Consider the following 17,096-nt stretch of genomic DNA (forward strand, 5'->3'; position numbering starts at 1 on the left):
GTACTTTGTATGATTTCAATTTATATCCACTTTTTAAAAACTTGTTTATTGTGGATACTACCACTTTTCATTCATTAGTACCTGGAAAGGCAGCCAATGGAAGCAAAATAAAACAAAATATAAACATTCAACATTCTAAAACTACTGAAAGGTTGTGGTTGAAAAGATGTTTCTGTTTCTTTACTGAAGTTTATTGTGGTAGAAAGTTCTCTCTGCTAGGAAGCTTTCTCCCCTATCAAATATAAAATACTTCTGAAATGTGTTAAAGACTTTTAAAGATACATAGCTTAATTTGTATAAATGACTTTTTCTCATTTTTTGGGAAAAAATATATTGCAATTTATCAAATGTAATCAGTTTATCTTACATTTATAGCACACTGGTAGAAATCACTTGACTTGCAGCTTGTGCTTAACAGCAAATAGTCCAGGAAGGCTTTTCCAAATTTGCCTTGTGCAGAAGTTGTGCCATTCTTAGATGAGAATATTCTTATGGAATATACTTGCCTTAATAGTTGATAGTTGGATTATTGCAACATACTGAGGCTGCTCTGCAAGCCACTTTAGAATGGTCCAAAATACAACAGGGCAAATTGGTATGGGCGCACCATTGGATACCCATGTCATACTGCTACTTTTTGAACTGCATTGGTTACCAGTGAGCTTTCAAGTAAATTCAAGGTCCTGTTGGTCATCTATAAAGCCTTTCAAGGTATAGGGTCTAGAATCTAGATATTTGTAGGACCATCTCTACCTATTGTTTCTGCCTGCCTTAAAAGAAATATATCAGAACCAGCATGCTTGGGATTCCATCAATTAAAGAGTGCCATCTTAGGGGACACAAGAAATATGCTTTCATTGTTGCTACTGCTCTTTGGAATGCCCCCCCCCAAATCCCAATGATCCTAATCGCTGGCTTTTAGGAAGACATTTAAAAGCGGCTGCTCCCACAGGGCTGGAGAGGATAATGTGTGGTCTTGCTAATTTCCAGGTGAATATAGTAGTTTGGCTTTTCCTGAGTTTGATCATATTTTGATGTTTAATGTTTGTTTTTTTACTGCTTTGAACCACTGCAAATATGTCCAAAATCATTGAGTGAGTGGTCTTAGATATTGACCAAATAAATAAAACTTTCTGCAGAATATACAGACTGCTCATTACACCATTGCAAAACAGCAAGTCTGTGAGCTTTGCATAAAAACAAAGCTCCACAGACTCACAGTTGATGATGGAGGCAGACAAGTGTACCATGACAACGATTAAGTCATAAAGAAGTCATTTGAGGAGTGAAAGATATGAGGGATCTACTGACTGATGTTTCAGTTACTAGTGAGGGGAGATGGTGAGAGGATGCAAACAGCTCTGTCCACTGTGGTCCAGATGATTGCACAAAAGTGTCAGGTAGGGAAAGACTGATAAACTGCTTACTAGTTGCTTGGCCGGAAAACATGTATCTTGTAGCAATAAACTCCAAATGTCCAGCTATGGAGAAATTGCAGCAGTCAACAACGTGGACAATAGAGGGTAGTAGCAAAGGAAAAGAAGGTGCCCATGTTCTTCCCTCTCTAGCTTAAACTCTTACAACAGCAGTCCAACAGTGATGTTAACTTACTAAGGGCTGTGTTTACATGATAAGTCCAAGTTTCTATATAGTCATATAATCAGATCCAACCTAGTGGCAGGGAATGAGGATACTTGCAAGGGACAAGAGTGGATGGATGGTGGGTGTGAAGAAGAGGAAGAAGGCTAGTTACTTGAATCAAGTGGGGTGATTCAAAAAATTAGAATTAAAAAAAATTGGAAAAAAAATTGATTCAAGTGGGGTGATTCAAAAAAGTGGTGTGTATTGTATTATAGTACCTCAGGAGTGATAAGCAAGAGCTTACCTGATCAAGATGAAAAGTCAGACTTGGGATAGGAAAGGCCAAAATATAGGCTGTGCCCCCCCCCAAAAAAGGAAATTAAAATCCATGTCTGCTTTCTCTTCTAAGTAAGAGCTGTATCAGTTGTTTGATAAAGTATTGTAGCGTGAAGTAACTGGCTAGAGAGATAATCCAGGTGCTAGATTAAAATGATCCCCAAAAGTGCAAGAAAAGATCAGTTAGTTAGTTACCTGGCACTGGGGGCAGGGTCAGTGGGTGGGAGAAGGCTGATAGAAAATCCAGTACTGAAATGCATTTGTTTATGGTTTTGCAGCAATAACAACTGAAAAAAAATATCATGTACTCACTCCTTCATGTTTAGATCATCCAAATAAAAATATTGTTAAAGGGAACCCCTAGCAGAGGATTAAAGAATGAGAAATTAGACTATTTCTGATGTCATTGTTGACAGGTAAGGTGTGTCATGAGCAGGTTTGCCGATTTCCGCTGCCACAACAGCTAAAAGTAGAGCAGCAGCCGAATTTTAAAAAATGACAATACAATACCACATGCCAGCAAGGTCTAATGCCAGTTGTAAGAGAAGCGTCTTTTCTCCATCCTGGGACTGAATCCAGAGGACCGCGCTGTCTTCAGCTGCCACCGGGGGGCGCGAAACACCGCTTGCGGTTTGGGATTGGGAGGCGCTGGGAAAGGTGATGCGGAGGCGGCCCTTCGCACGGTCAGAAGTTGGGGAGGGGGGGTGAGTATCGGCGGTAGCAGACCCGCGTAAAGACGCTTCAACCCAGCCTGGATAGGCTAGGCCCCGGCCAGAGGTCGGACAGCGGCCCGCGACGTTGGCGGTGCCTTGTCGCGGCGTGTAGCCTGAGTGGGAGGGTGGCGAAGCGGTTGGTTGGAGCCGATCTCCACGGCGGGGTCCCTTCTTGTTAGCATTTGCAGATGTTGACGAAGTCTCCAAAATGTCCCGGGAACCAGGTAACCTTGTGCCGTACGGCCCGCCGGGGGACCGGGGTAGCGCGAGGACGGCTGCTGGAAATGCTCCCGCGGGGCAGAAAAGAGCCTCCGTGGTTGTTGCGGCGAAGGCGGCCGGTGGAGAGGAATTGAGATGAGGAATTGAGATGCGCCTCTTTGGCTCTGCACAGAATAACAAGAGTTGAAAGGGACCTCGGAGGTCTTCTAGTCCAACCTCCTGCTCAAGCGGGACACCCTTCCTACGCCTTTCCAGACAAGAGGCTGTCCGGCCTCTTTTAAAAAGCCTTTAAAAAGATGGGATAGCAGGGAGCCTCTCGTCGTCCCTCCTAGAGTCGCTTATCCGGCAGGGCGGGGAGCGCACAGTAGGGACCCCCCACACCTTGGGAGCCTCGTGGTGCTTCTGAAAAGATCAGTTCAAATCAGGGGATGTCAAGGGCTTGTTTCGTCATAGTAATGAAAGCTCTATTGATTACCCAACTCACTATGAGGAAATAATAATCTTTACTTTCAGGAAGTTCTAAAGATGCGGTACAACTACATATAGACATGGTCTCATTTAACTTAACAGGCGTCCCCCATTTCATTTAGTAAGTTAGGGCACATTTAACTCAATAAAGCTTATTTCTGAAATGTATAACATCACAGATAAGGAATGTTTTTGAACAAAAAATATACCCACATAATTGATCATTATTCCCTCAAAACTGTTAGACAAACTCTGACATCAACAGTGTACAGAAAGTAGAACTAAATCAGCATGTTATCATTGTACAGGTTTTTTACCCACTAAAGTCAAACTCTTAGATATGCTAAATGATATTATTCCCAACCCCCAAAAAATTTGTGTAAGATAGGTTCTTAGCATGTTGACTGCAGAGATGAAAGCTTCAGGAACTGAAATTTGTCAGCAGTTGTTGCCACCTTAGGAGAATGAGAGTGAACAATGTCTTGACGTCATGATGACAACACAGTAGCTCATCATTATGATCCAGGAATGAAGCAGTCACAAAATAATATCACTAAAATCAAAACATAGACTTCAGCAGGAAAACTCATGGTTACATTTTTTGTGACAGATTATTCTAATAGTATGGATTTCTTTGAACCTGGTATGTTTATCAGCTCAGAATATTGAATATTACAACTTTTGAAACAGTGTTTAAGAAGCGTTTGGAAGCAAAGAAGGAACTTTTGCTATAATATGAGAATGCTAGGTCTCACACCTCACAAGCCATCCAAAAGGCTATTATGAAGTTGGATCTTGCCATTATACCCATCCCAATTAAAGATATGGAGGTGGAGTCATTGCTTTTCATTCAACCCTTATTACTTAATTTTTTAATAGTGCATATACCATCAGACAATTTAATAGTGCATATACCATCAGGCAATAGTTAGTTTACTTTATTGATTAGCCCATGTGCAGAGGGCAGAGTTCCAAACATAAATTATTACTAAAATCTGATAAAAACAATTTAAAGTGGAATAGGAATAAAATACAATTTAAAATGAAATTGGAATAAAATACAATAATATATGGATAAATAAAATACGATAAAATTATATATTTTATATATTATATTTATATTTCAGTGTCACCCCTACAATCAACCCCAATCAGTCCCACATATGCTGATCTCAACGGAACCATTTTGTTCCATCAGGCAATAGTTTTGATTCATTTTGCCCTGCATTATATTTAGACTGAAGTTTCATAAGTGATTGTGTTATTTTCTGGATTTTATTATATGTACATATATGTTGTGATATATATATCACAAATCAACTATTTATTTTACAGAAGTAAAGTTGGTGGTCTTCAAAATAACACACAGTTAAAAAGGAGGGGGGCAAGCAAAATGCTCATGTAATGAGCATTTTGTGCACTTTCTGTAAAATAAGTGGTGATTTGTGAGAACAAACATGAGATTAGACATTGTGGTTCTGAGATGTCAGATCTTTCTAATATTCAGCTTGTGGAGCATCTGAAATGTATGTTAAGATAGAAAATTGTGCATTCAACAGAGTTGCTGTATGTTTTGCATCTTATCTCTGCCTTGAGGAACTTTGGGTGGTTGTTTTTTTTTTCTCAGAAGGTTGTCTTTTTTATTTTATGATTGGCATCCACATTGTGAAGGGGATTATGTGAAACACAATGAAACAGCTGCACAAACATTTTCTATAAGAATGCTCATGTGCCCATCAGCCATTACCCCTAAATAGGAATCACTATGTTACTCCTTCTCAAAGTGGCCATTCAAAATAAATTAACTGATGATTAATATTTTATGCACTACTGTAAGAATAGCCATATGAATGGATAAGCCTCTGAAGTTTTAATTTTAACTTTTTTATAACTATTGTCATACAGTGTTTATACATACAGCAAATAGCCTGCATCTTAATATAAACACCTCATATTGTATCATTCATCATTCCTTATGTTCAATTTGACAATATAAACTTTCATTTTTAGCGTGCTTAACATCTTCTGGAGTAGCCTCATGAGTGAATGAGATTATCTCCAGCTTTAGCATTTAGAGATTTTGTAAATTTAGATCTGAATATTTTAGTCAGTGGTGCTTTTTGGATATGTTATTTTATGATTCAAAGGTAGGAAATGGAAACAAAACTGATCCTGGTATTTCTGTTATGCCTGTTAAATATATATATACATTTCTGTTTTTACAGGCAGTATTACTCCAACAGTGAAATTGAATGGTCTTGAAATGAAAAGAGGGAAGCCTGCCATCTCTATACCATTAGATCAAAAGCCAGCCCCAGCTACAAAGCAAATTATAATTTTTGTGGCATGTACAATCGGAGGTTTGTGCATTTTAATTATATTTTTAATTATTGTAGCTCCAATATGCCAGCAGATTTTAATCTTTTAATTTTTGTATGCTGCATTTCATTATTTGATACCTACTTCAGGTATGCTTTAGTTTCCAAATTTCCTTTTCCTTCACAGTGAGAGAATGCATGTGGAAAATTATCAGAAAATGAAACAACTTCTCTATCTCAGTAGAAATATATTACATTCTTTGGTCTGCAAATGTTGTTATTCAATAGCACTTGGTTTATATTTTTTTAAAAAATGTTCATTTTAAATTTTACAAATCCTTCCATTCAATACATTATTGGAAATAGATGGGCTGTAGTCACTTTGTATAAATAAATAACTGACTAATCTGTACACTAAAGTATAAGACGCACCTTATTTTGGGGGGAGGAAAATAGGAAAAAAACTGATTGGTGGGTGAATCAGCCACCCGGAATATCCCCAATCAGCTGTTCCCAAAGGTGAATTTTAGCAACAGGTTGGTTGATTGTGAGCTCTGTGCCTTGCTTTTGTTCCTGAAGCCTCCAAAACAGAGCTTTAGAAAAAAAGTCTCTGAAGCTTCTTTCAGAAGCATTTTTTCTGAAGCTCTGTTTGGAGACTTTTTTTCTGAAGCTTCTTTCAGAGGCTTTTTTCTGTTTGATAGGCTGGGCAGGGCTACATTCAGAGTATAAGATGCACCCAGATTTTCACCTTTTTGGGGGGGGGAAGGTGCGTCTTATACTCTGAGAAATATGGTACCATTTTTGAAAGTACTGGCAAATGTGACAATAAAGAATGTTTAGAACATATTTGTGTTCTCTTTTCTGCTATCAGACGACATATGATTTCTCAGCATTTTGAGCCAGTTAGGAGTTTCTGTATCGTTAGTATGGTATGTAACTTAGTCATCTAAAACAGAGCTGACTGCACTTCTTTTTTTAAAAAATACTAAGGCTTCAATTGATTCCTGAGTGGTAGGCTAGTTGATTTAAAAAAGAAGTTGGGGCCAAAGAAATTGAAAGAAATATAAATTTCTTATATTGAATAAATAATAAAAACAGTTTGGACTATGAAGAAGGTTTAAGAAACTTGAGGCCTTTCATCCTTTGCATGCTTTTTTCTGCCAATTATTAATTTGTTAAGAAAACTGAGGCTGCATTCATATATCATGACAGTAATACAGAATACCTGTGCTACATTATCATGATCACATAGGACTCAGTTTAAGAGTCAGTTTACTTAATTATCTATGTATAGGACCAGTATATTTTAAAATAAATTTGGGAGTGGGACACAGGTAGGGAATGGTCTGGCCATATAATTAGTATATTAAAAACCCTTGTGCTCTTATCTGGAGTCATAACTTCAAGATTATCTTTATATTACACAAAAATTGCACATAATAATCAGTTCAAGACCAGTGAATATCTACTTATACCCAAAGAAGTAGAGACTCTGTATGGCTTGAAGAAATATGGGAGGCTCATGAAAGTGCTGTCACAAAGCTTGTGCTCATGGTTTCTATTTGTCTAGAATAATATGAAAGTCAATCTGTGAGGAAAAAGCTTTGAAAACAATGGTTATTTATCCATGCGAAAAGTGAAGTTTACAAGATCAATTGTCACTCTTGATTATATTTAGAAAATAGTATAACTTAAAAAAATTCTTATTGGCCACCAGAGGGCAGTATGAATTTATTATTTGTTTTTAATTTCTACTACAGAAGCTGAGGCATTTTTTAACAGACTATTCTTTAAACTAGATGTCAGAAAAGTTAAAGAACACAGCATATGGTTTATTTACCACAGAGGTATTTTTAATCTATGACATTATTTCCTGCAAAATGCCTGTTTAATGCCATACCTATGCAGTTCTATATTTTCTTTCTCTCCTCCTTCCATGCTGTCTCATTTCTCAACATATTTCACATATTTTGAAAATCTGTGGCTGAACAAGTACACAATGCCCATTTCCCAAATACTTGCAACAATTTAACTCTAGTTTATAAAATTATAGATTCTGTTGAGCTTCATTCAGAGGATAGGAAGGTTAAATTAGAAGGCATCCAAAACTAGGAACTGGGGAAAAACATCCATTATGAGGACAAGCATAGAGGAGAAAGAGGGCTGGGGTTTTGATAACTGGAATATTAACCAAACTGGGTTTTAGATGAAACATAAAATAACTTTGAATTAAGAGATTTCCCCACCCTGATATCCTCTATAGTTAACAAAAGCATTCTCTGGATTTTCTCTCTTATCAGTGGCTAGACTGGTTTGTGAATTTTCGGATTTTAAGTTCAGCACATTTGGAAGGTATCAGATTCAGGGAAATTGAGATCAGTACTTTTTAATGAGATAGTGTTTGGTCAGCGAAGCCCCTGGCAACTCATGTTCTTTTATAATTCAAGAGCCCATGCAGTTGGACTCTTGCATGACACGATCTATAGGACTGGGACTGAGGATAACTCAGAGCAAAATGCAGCAGCCCAGCTGTTATCAGGTAGCGTCCACCACTATAGAATAACAGCTATTTTATTGTTGCTACACTGGCTTTCAATAGACTTCCAGGCTCAATTCAGTAGTACTTGTTATCACCTACAAAGCCCTGTACAGCCCCACACAAAGACTGCCCCATTTAGTGGTCATTTGAAGTTACGGTGGCACTGAAAAAGTTATTTTAAAAGTGGTCTACCCACTTACGACATTTAGAGGATTCAGCAGTCATATGATCATCATTTGTACACTTCATAGCTGGCTTCTGACAATGCAGAAGCCAGCAATAAAATGGCCAATCATGGTCACATGATGTCTTGCTTAATGGCTAATTGATTCACTTAACACCTAGGAAAGGTTGTAAGTGTTGCAGTCATGTAATCTTACTTAACAACTGTTAGCGACTGTATTACCGGTCCCAGTTGTGGTTGCTAAGAGAGTGTGATAGCAAGTTTGATTTACCTTGTTCAGAATAAATCTGCCCATCCTGTCAGTTCACCTAAAGAAAGCTTATTGAGAGTTTTGGCCCATGAATAGGTAAAAACAAATAGGTTAGTAGTGTAGTGTTTTCTCCAAAAACACTATACTACTAATCAGAGCATATAAAACATTTGCTAAAACAATTCTTGAATACAGCTCAACTGTCTGGAACCCATATCTCATTTTGGACATTAATACAATTGAGCGTGTCCAGAAATATTTTACAAGAAGAGTTCTCCTCTGAATACAACAAAATACCTTATGCCACCAGACTTGAAATCCTGGGCTTAGAAAATTTAGAACTATGCCGCCTTCGACATGACCTGAGTTTAACTCATAGAATCATCTATTACAATGTCCTTCCTGTCAAAGACTACTTCAGCTTCAATTGCAACAATACACGAGCACACAATAGATTTAAGCTTAATGTTAACCGCTCCAATCTTGATTGCAGAAAATATGACTTCAGTAACAGAGTTGTTAATGCTTGGAATAAACTACCTGACTCTGTGGTCTCTTCCCAAAATCCCCAAAACTTCAACCAAAAACTGTCTACTATTGACCTCACCCCATTTCTAAGAGGTCTGTAAGGGGCGTGCATAAGAGCACAAACGTGCCTACCATTCCTGTCCTATTGTTTCCTTTCGTTATATCTAATTAATATAGTTATTACATACTCATACTTATATATATATGCTTATATATTCTATAGTTATTACATGCTTATGCTTATATATACTGTGTGACAAAAATAAATAAAAAAAAATTTAAAAAAGTATGAAGATTAGAATCCATGCTTTCTTGATTAGGAGTCATACTACAGAATTGTTTGGATCCCTTACTCCTGAATTTCAGGAATAATCTCAAGCTGAAATGTAGTTGTTTATGTTGTCTTCCATCTTGTATATACAAAGGGAACGCTTGCTTAAATGTGGGACGGGTGATATAATGTGAAGTTTTGTTTTTAAGATTGTTATTGCATAAGAATTCCCAGTCAGAATTCTGGGAGCTGTGCTCTCATAACATCAGAGGGAACATAACATGTTGGGGAAGTAAATATGAAGATAAGTAAAGAATAATGGCTGATTATAAGAGTTGTACTTTTATAAGTAAATATAAGGATTATCCCAGAATTTACACAATGTATGATCTGTCTTCCTAAAAAAAGAGAATCATCTTTGTGAAAAATTTTATTCCACAACTGGAAATATACTTATGAATGTAGAATAGCATTTATATTTATTTATCTCCTCTTGCCTTGATTTTCTTTTTTCTCCATCTCTTTCTTGTCTTTGCTACAGGAAGATTTTAAAGTATAAAGTTGAGATGAAGAATTGCCTAGGAGTTTTTTATTTCAGTTTTTTTTTTGTTTCTTTGATTTACATAATATTCTATAAACATTAGTAATATTGTAAATAAATTATATTACATATATTAATGTTGTTGTTTTTTTATTCAAAAAGTTTTACAAAAATTTTTTTCCCCTTTCCCCCCCTCCTCCCCCCTCCCTTCGCAACCCCTCCCCCGACTTCCCGGAACGAGCACAAGGTATAGTTAAAAATAAAACAAACATATGCTAAAAAATTTTCGTCCCAACTTAATTATACCCCTACAATCATCAATTCCTAACTTCCCCCGACAGCAATCAAAAATAATACATCATAATCATTCAAAAACAGTCTGATAACTCTTAGTCTGATATCTACGTTGAATATAGTCAATCCATTTTTTCCATTCCTTTAAGTATCTTTCTTGCGTATTGTCTTTCAAAAAGGCTGATATCTTCGCCATCTCAGCCAAATTGGCAACTTTCAATATCCATTCTTCTATTGTTGGTACTTCTTTTTTCTTCCAATATTGTCCTATTAGTAATCTTGCTGCAGTTATTAGATTTAAAATCAATTTAGTCTCAATTACTGTACAATCCGTAATAATTCCCAACAAGAAAAATTGCGGCAGGAACTTTATCTTCTTTTTCAAAACATTTTGTAAAATCCACCAAATTTTTATCCAAAAGGCCTTTATGTCCTTACAAGTCCACCAAATGTGAAAATATGTAGCGTCATCACAATTACATCTCCAACATTTTGCTTGCATATCTGGATACATACACGATAATTTTTTAGGATCTAGATGCCATCTATAAAACATTTTATAAAAATTTTCCCTCAGATTCTGTGCCTGCGTGAATTTAACATTTCTAACCCAAATTTTTTCCCACGTTTCCAATAATATTGGCTCCTGAAAATTTTGTGCCCACTTTATCATACAGTCCTTTACATATATTAATGTTAATTAAATTATCCTATTACAACTTCTAAGCAGGGGAGAGAGGAGTAAATTTGGCTTCAAGGTTGCATAAGTATAAAACATGATAAAAAAATCCACCAGTGGAAGATATCTTGAAATAGGCCATAAACATTGAGTACTCTCAGTGGGCATAGAATGTTGATATGGTTGCAGTTATATGTGTAAATAAATAAAGTTCAACAACAACAACAAAACTAGAACATGATTTAAGTACAATAACCCTTTTTTCCAGGACATTTTGTCTTTCAGTGAATATAGTACTTTTTATATCTAGATCATTGAGTATTATATGTAATCAAAACAAACCCTCTGCTAAACCTTTTGACTCTACAATTTAATTTTTTCTCATGAAAAGCTTGGGCTTTCTTATGCTTGCTCTTGTTCATTCTAACTTTTAAGCATTATGTAATAGGAAAACATTCATCTTAATAAGTTGTCCGAATTAGCTTGATGTATATAATGTCAATAGGGATAAATATAATGCTAAATTAAAGGGCTGAAATTCTTTCCTTAAGTAGCCAGTATAGTGGCAAATACAGTGTTATTTTTAGGGAACAAAATAGTAAGATATACAGCATTTTTTATGTTCTTATGTTTCAAAAATTTTGAAGTATTTAGAAAATTGTCTTTCTAACCACTGGCATGGTGGTAATCTTGTTCATGGAAAAGTTTTTATGTGCTAAAATAGATAAGAGAGTTGAATAATCTATGACATGGAATTTGCCTTTTTTAGTTTGAAAAAGAAACTTTTTAATTTCTTGCAACTTCTGATCCCAATTGCCATTATCTCTCAAGGGCAACCTTTATAAGAAGTAATGTATTTTTTTCAAACAAAACAAAAAACATTAAACATAGGAAATCTGAATTCAAAGTACATTTGCATAATTTACAAACTACATAACGCATTCAAACGCATAAATTTACTTGAAAGGGTAAATGTGTATTGTCCTCTATCTTAGATATGAGAATATACCTCTTTTCCTTGTAAGTTTCTATTAGCTTATGAAAGGTATATCTCTGCATTATATGGATAGGGTGTTTCTTAAATATATCCTAACCAGTAAGTCCAAAATTAATACAGTATGACATGATGTCACTACATATTATTTCAGACTCTGAAAAAAATGTTCATGAATTCTAGAGCAACTTTGGGAGTCCTGCTCAGACATTTTCCATCACATTAATCTTGTTAATTTATGGAAGAGGATTAATAGTTCATTTAAAATATACACAGTCCTCGATTTAAGACCATAACTGAGCCCGAAATTTCTGTTGTTAAGCAAGGCAGTTGTTAAGTGAGTTTTGCCCCATTTTATGACTTTTCTTGCCACAGTTGTTAACTGAATCACTACAGTTGTTAATTTAGTGTCATGGTTGGCAAGTGAATCTGGCTTCCTCATTGACTTTTCTTCTCAGAAGGCCACAAAAGGTGATCACATGAACCTAGGACACTGCAACTGTCATAAATATGAGTCAGTTGCCAAACATTTGTTAGTTAGCTAGCTAGTTAGTTTACTTTATTGTCATTGCACATGATACAATGAAATTAAATGCCGTCTTCAGTGTACATTATAACCATAAAAATAAAAACACAAACATACATCCTTTACATTATATAATTGAAATTGAAAACCTGATATTGCACTACACCGTCAAAATCAATATGGTTATTGCCCTGGGATAAAAGCTGTTTTTCAGCCTATTTGTCTTTGTTTTTATTGATCTGTACTGTCTGCCAGATGGTAATCATTCAAAAAAAAAAAGGGTGCCCAGGATGAGATGGATCTTTAAGAATGTTTTGAACTTTCTTAAGGCAGCGGGAGCTATAAAGCTCTTCCAAACAGGGGAAAGGGCAACCAATGAGAGGGCAATAATGTTAACTCTCTAGAATAGTGGTTCTCAACCTTTATAGTGCTGCGACCCCTTTAATACAATTCCCCACAATGTGGAGACCCCTTTAATACAATTCCCCACGATGTGGCGACCCCAACCATAAAATTATTTTTGTTTTGAATTTATCGCGCCTGAAGCCGTATTGGCTAGCGATCTGAACTGCTTGCGATTGCCTTGAGGACGGAGGCATTAAAGCGGAGACTCCTCCCCTATTAAGCCAGATTAGGCTAGCGATTGGGAGTGATTGCAGCTGGCTTGAGAGGGAGACATCAGAGCAAAGATTTCTCTCTTTTTTAATTCATCGCACCTGAAGCCAAATTCGGCTAGCGATTTGAAGAGCCTGCAGCTGGCTTGTGGAGTCAACCATTGGAGCACGATTCTTTGACTCGCAAGTATACTTCCCATATTTCCGATGGTCTTAGGTGACCCCTGGCAAATCTTCATTCGACCCCCAACGGGGTCCCGACCCACAGGTTGAGAATCACTGCTCTAGAATGCTGTCCTATCTGCCACTGTGCGATTGGCAAACCATATACAGGTGCAGTAAGTTAAAATACTCTCTATGGTGCAGTGGTAGAAGATCACCAGCAGTTTTTCTCAGGTTGTATAAACTCTGTTAGGCCCTTTTGACCAGTGCTGCAATGTGAGTGCCCCAGGTCAGGACCTCTTTTATGATAATACCCAGAAATTTAAAATTGGCCACTTGCCCCACTCGATCTCCACTAATAAGCAAAGGCTGGATGTCTGATCTGTTCCTTCTATAGTCCACTATAAGCTCCTTGGTCTTATTTGTGTTAAGGACCAAGTTTTGTCTCCACACCATGAATTTGACTTTTGATCAGGTGTCTATGGGATGCTGCAATGGTCAAAAGTAGTGATGTTTTGCATGCATACAAAATTCTTTTAGATTACAGGTAAAGCGTGGTGTAGAAACTGCGGTCATATAGATAAATTAATATGCTTTAGATTTCTAATCTTCCTATAACTATGGTAGGATCCACTGATATGTTTTCAGGAGGAGTAAGTCTTGTTTTTTTTCCTATACACACACACTCAAACCAGTGGTGGGATTCAGCCAGTTCGCACCACTTCAGGAGAACCGGTTGTTAACTTTCTGAGCAGTTTGGTGAACTGGTGGTTGGAAGAAATCATTAGGACAGAGAACCAGTTGTTAAACTATTTGAATCCTACCACTGACTCAAACACTGCTTTGGGGTTCCTTCAGCTCTGGAACAAATTAGCTGCTTCTCCTTTTTGCTTCAGCTTCAGTCTTTTAAAAGGTGCAGTTTAAAAAAAATTGAAGGATCACATAAATTGACTCTGGTCTAAACAGAGTACTAAGCTCTTTTGTGCCATTTATCAGCTATAGATGGATGTGAATTCTATAGGAAAAAATTCACTTGTTGAGATGGGCAGCTATAGAAATAAAATAAATAAATAAAACAAAACAAAACAAAGCAAAATTTCTGCTAACTGAATGTTATTTCTATTTCTGTTTATTTATTTTTTAATTGTTACTTTATGGCCTTTGTTGTGCAATCAAAATTTAATCATTAAACAAGCTGGATCTACTGAAAACCATTTTAAATTCTTCCATAGCAACAATTGCGATCACAATTGTGATCTCAGCTACATGACTGTGTCTAGAGGTCAAAATAAACAGTCAGATGCTTTTAATCTACTTCGTAAATGTCCCTTAATGATGTCATTATATAGCCAGATCAGAGAAGTGTTTAATAATATCATTGTTCTTTGAAACAAAGAGGATCATTTTTTACCAATGAGCACATACAGACAGACAGACACACACACACACACACCCCATCAGATATATACCCAATGTGATAAACTGCATGGCTATGAAGGAGTCACCCTGTGCTAAAAGACTACAGAATAAGAACTTTTCTGAAGAATATCAGAGAACACTTCCTCTAATAGATTTCTATGAGATGTTCCAGTTCTCTTCAGAGGTTCTTCTCTGGACATTCCTGCTGAGGAATGTTAGATGCTTGATTCCAGCAAAAGATCTTTTTCACTTACAGCTACCTACTTGTAGAAAGACCTCCTAAAAGACCCAGAATTGATTTTCCTTTTATTCAGGACATTAGTCTTCTCGCATTTTTATAGCATTTGGATACTTTTTAAAGTTCTCCTGCTAGTCCTAGTTTAGCAGCTGTTTCATTTATCAATTCTTCACAGTTACAGTGATGATGAAAAACTAGCTTTACAACCAATCCTTGCATTTACAACCTTTGCAAGACTGTAAAGCAAAAGAAATCAGAGGATAAGCAGAGTTGTGGTTTCAGATACCACTTTGTTCAATAACTGAGTTACCATTCCTAATTATGGTCACTAAATGAGGATTATCTGTAATGTAATTTACTTATAGACCTCCCGTCATCATATTGATTAAAAATGGTTTTTTTTGAAAACAAGATTTTCAGGACATTTCTTTTCTGTTTTATTTTGTCAATAAATGTTTTGCAGTAAAAATGGAGAATCTTTGAATACTTCAGAAATAGTGTGGTACAAATACATTTATCAGGGAACTTAAGAAATAGGCAATTCAGAAAATGCTAAAGGAGACAAAGTGCATAAACCTAGCTTTATATTGCAAATTATAATATGAAAAGAAAATTAAATTAAATACATGCAGTTCATACTGCTTTGAAATTTTGTTAGAAAGTTTGTAAAAACATGTATTCTTCAAGGAATATTTAAGGCTAGAGGAGGGGTGTCAAACTGGTGGCCACAGGCTGGATGCGTCATTCGCAGGCCATGCCCACCCCAGCTCCGTGAATGGGGGAAAACATCACAAAACATCACATGACAGCAAAGTGACCTGGCATATTTGACACCCGTGCCATAGAGGAATCCGAAAAAATATGGGAAATTCAATAGATTGTTTCATGAAATAATACTTTACTTTTTATATTTAGTGGCCCTGCATGGAGAATTTTTAAGGCATGTTTAGTATGCAAGTAATATTTGGCTAGAAATACAGAATTGATTCAGCATGTTTTTTTTCATATGACATCATACTCCATTAAAATTATAATAAACACAAATTTTGTTTGCCTCTGGCAAACCAAAATTAGCTTTGTAATTGCCAACAGACCATAACATTTTATTTAATTACAATGGCGCCTAATCCCCCAATGTTGAAGGCATATTATAAATCCCCTTTCAGATGCTAAGAACTAGTTGTAAACATTCTTCATTGCTTAAGAGCTTTATGTTGGATCATAGCTTAGAAACTGAGTTTAAGTTTAATATTTTTAGTTCTTAAATGGTCTCCTATTAGTGGTCTCCAAAAATAGTTGCCTACTTTGAGAATTTATTTTAAACTTTGTTAAAATATTTACAAACCTTATGTTAAATGCATTGGGACCTTTGAATCTTACCCAGGCAAACCCTCTTTGATGAAATTTTCAATTATACTAGTAGGTTTGCCACAGAAAAATATTGTCTGATTATTATTGCCACTTCAATGCTTCATAAAATGCCACATTAAGATAATGTGAGTAATGGCTTCAGGAGAGTCACAGTTCACTTACGTATTACCGTAGTTCTCTTAGTAGTCACTCATAAAACCTCTCCTTGGATTAATTAGAAGCACATACTAGACAAATGAACACCCTAATTAACAACTAAAGCCACTCACCATATAAATACAACATGTAGAACAGCCCAGTGCACATGTTCTGGAGAGAGAGAGAGATGTTCCCTGATGATGGGCTCCAGCATGAGTCTGAAAGCTTGGAAGAATAAACCTTTGGTCCAGGTGACCGGCTCAGATTGGAGCCTGCAGAAAAGTTTGGATCAGATTGATCTTGAAATTGGCTGGGTGAGTATTTTGGGTCTAGCATTAGAAATTCATCTGTCCTGAATTTTTTAGAACAAAATAATAAAATGATAACATGAATGATAAAACTACCAAGTGCAAAAATAATATAATCATACACTGAAATGTAGTTTAGAAAAAAATGGAAGGGGGAAATGATACAGTTTTTAATTACAGTATTTTTCAGAATATAAGACACACCTTTTTCCCCCAAAAAAGAGGGTGAAAATCTGGGTGCGTCTTATACTATGCGTCTTATACTATGCGTCTTATACTATGAATGTAGCCTCACCCAGCCTCTCAGACGGAGGTTTCAGAGGCTGAAATGGAGTTTCAGAAAAAAAAGCCTGAGAAATGAAGCTTTAGAAAAAAAGCCTTCGAAACAGAGCTTCAGAAACAGAG

General features: G+C 36.3%; 1 protein-coding gene across 1 annotated transcript in view; it reads left to right on the forward strand.

Moving 5' to 3' along the window:
* The first annotated feature begins 3,941 nt into the window (after positions 1-3,941).
* STAU2 (staufen double-stranded RNA binding protein 2) overlaps positions 3,942-17,096 on the forward strand; it is a 159,650-nt gene continuing 146,495 nt past the window's right edge. Inside the window, 3 exon segments of the mRNA XM_058175177.1 lie at positions 3,942-3,960; positions 5,543-5,626; positions 5,629-5,677. Coding sequence (XP_058031160.1) covers positions 3,942-3,960; positions 5,543-5,626; positions 5,629-5,677 — 152 coding nt within the window.

This window comes from Ahaetulla prasina, chromosome 3 (assembly GCF_028640845.1).
Source record: "Ahaetulla prasina isolate Xishuangbanna chromosome 3, ASM2864084v1, whole genome shotgun sequence".
Lineage (NCBI taxonomy): Eukaryota > Metazoa > Chordata > Lepidosauria > Squamata > Colubridae > Ahaetulla > Ahaetulla prasina.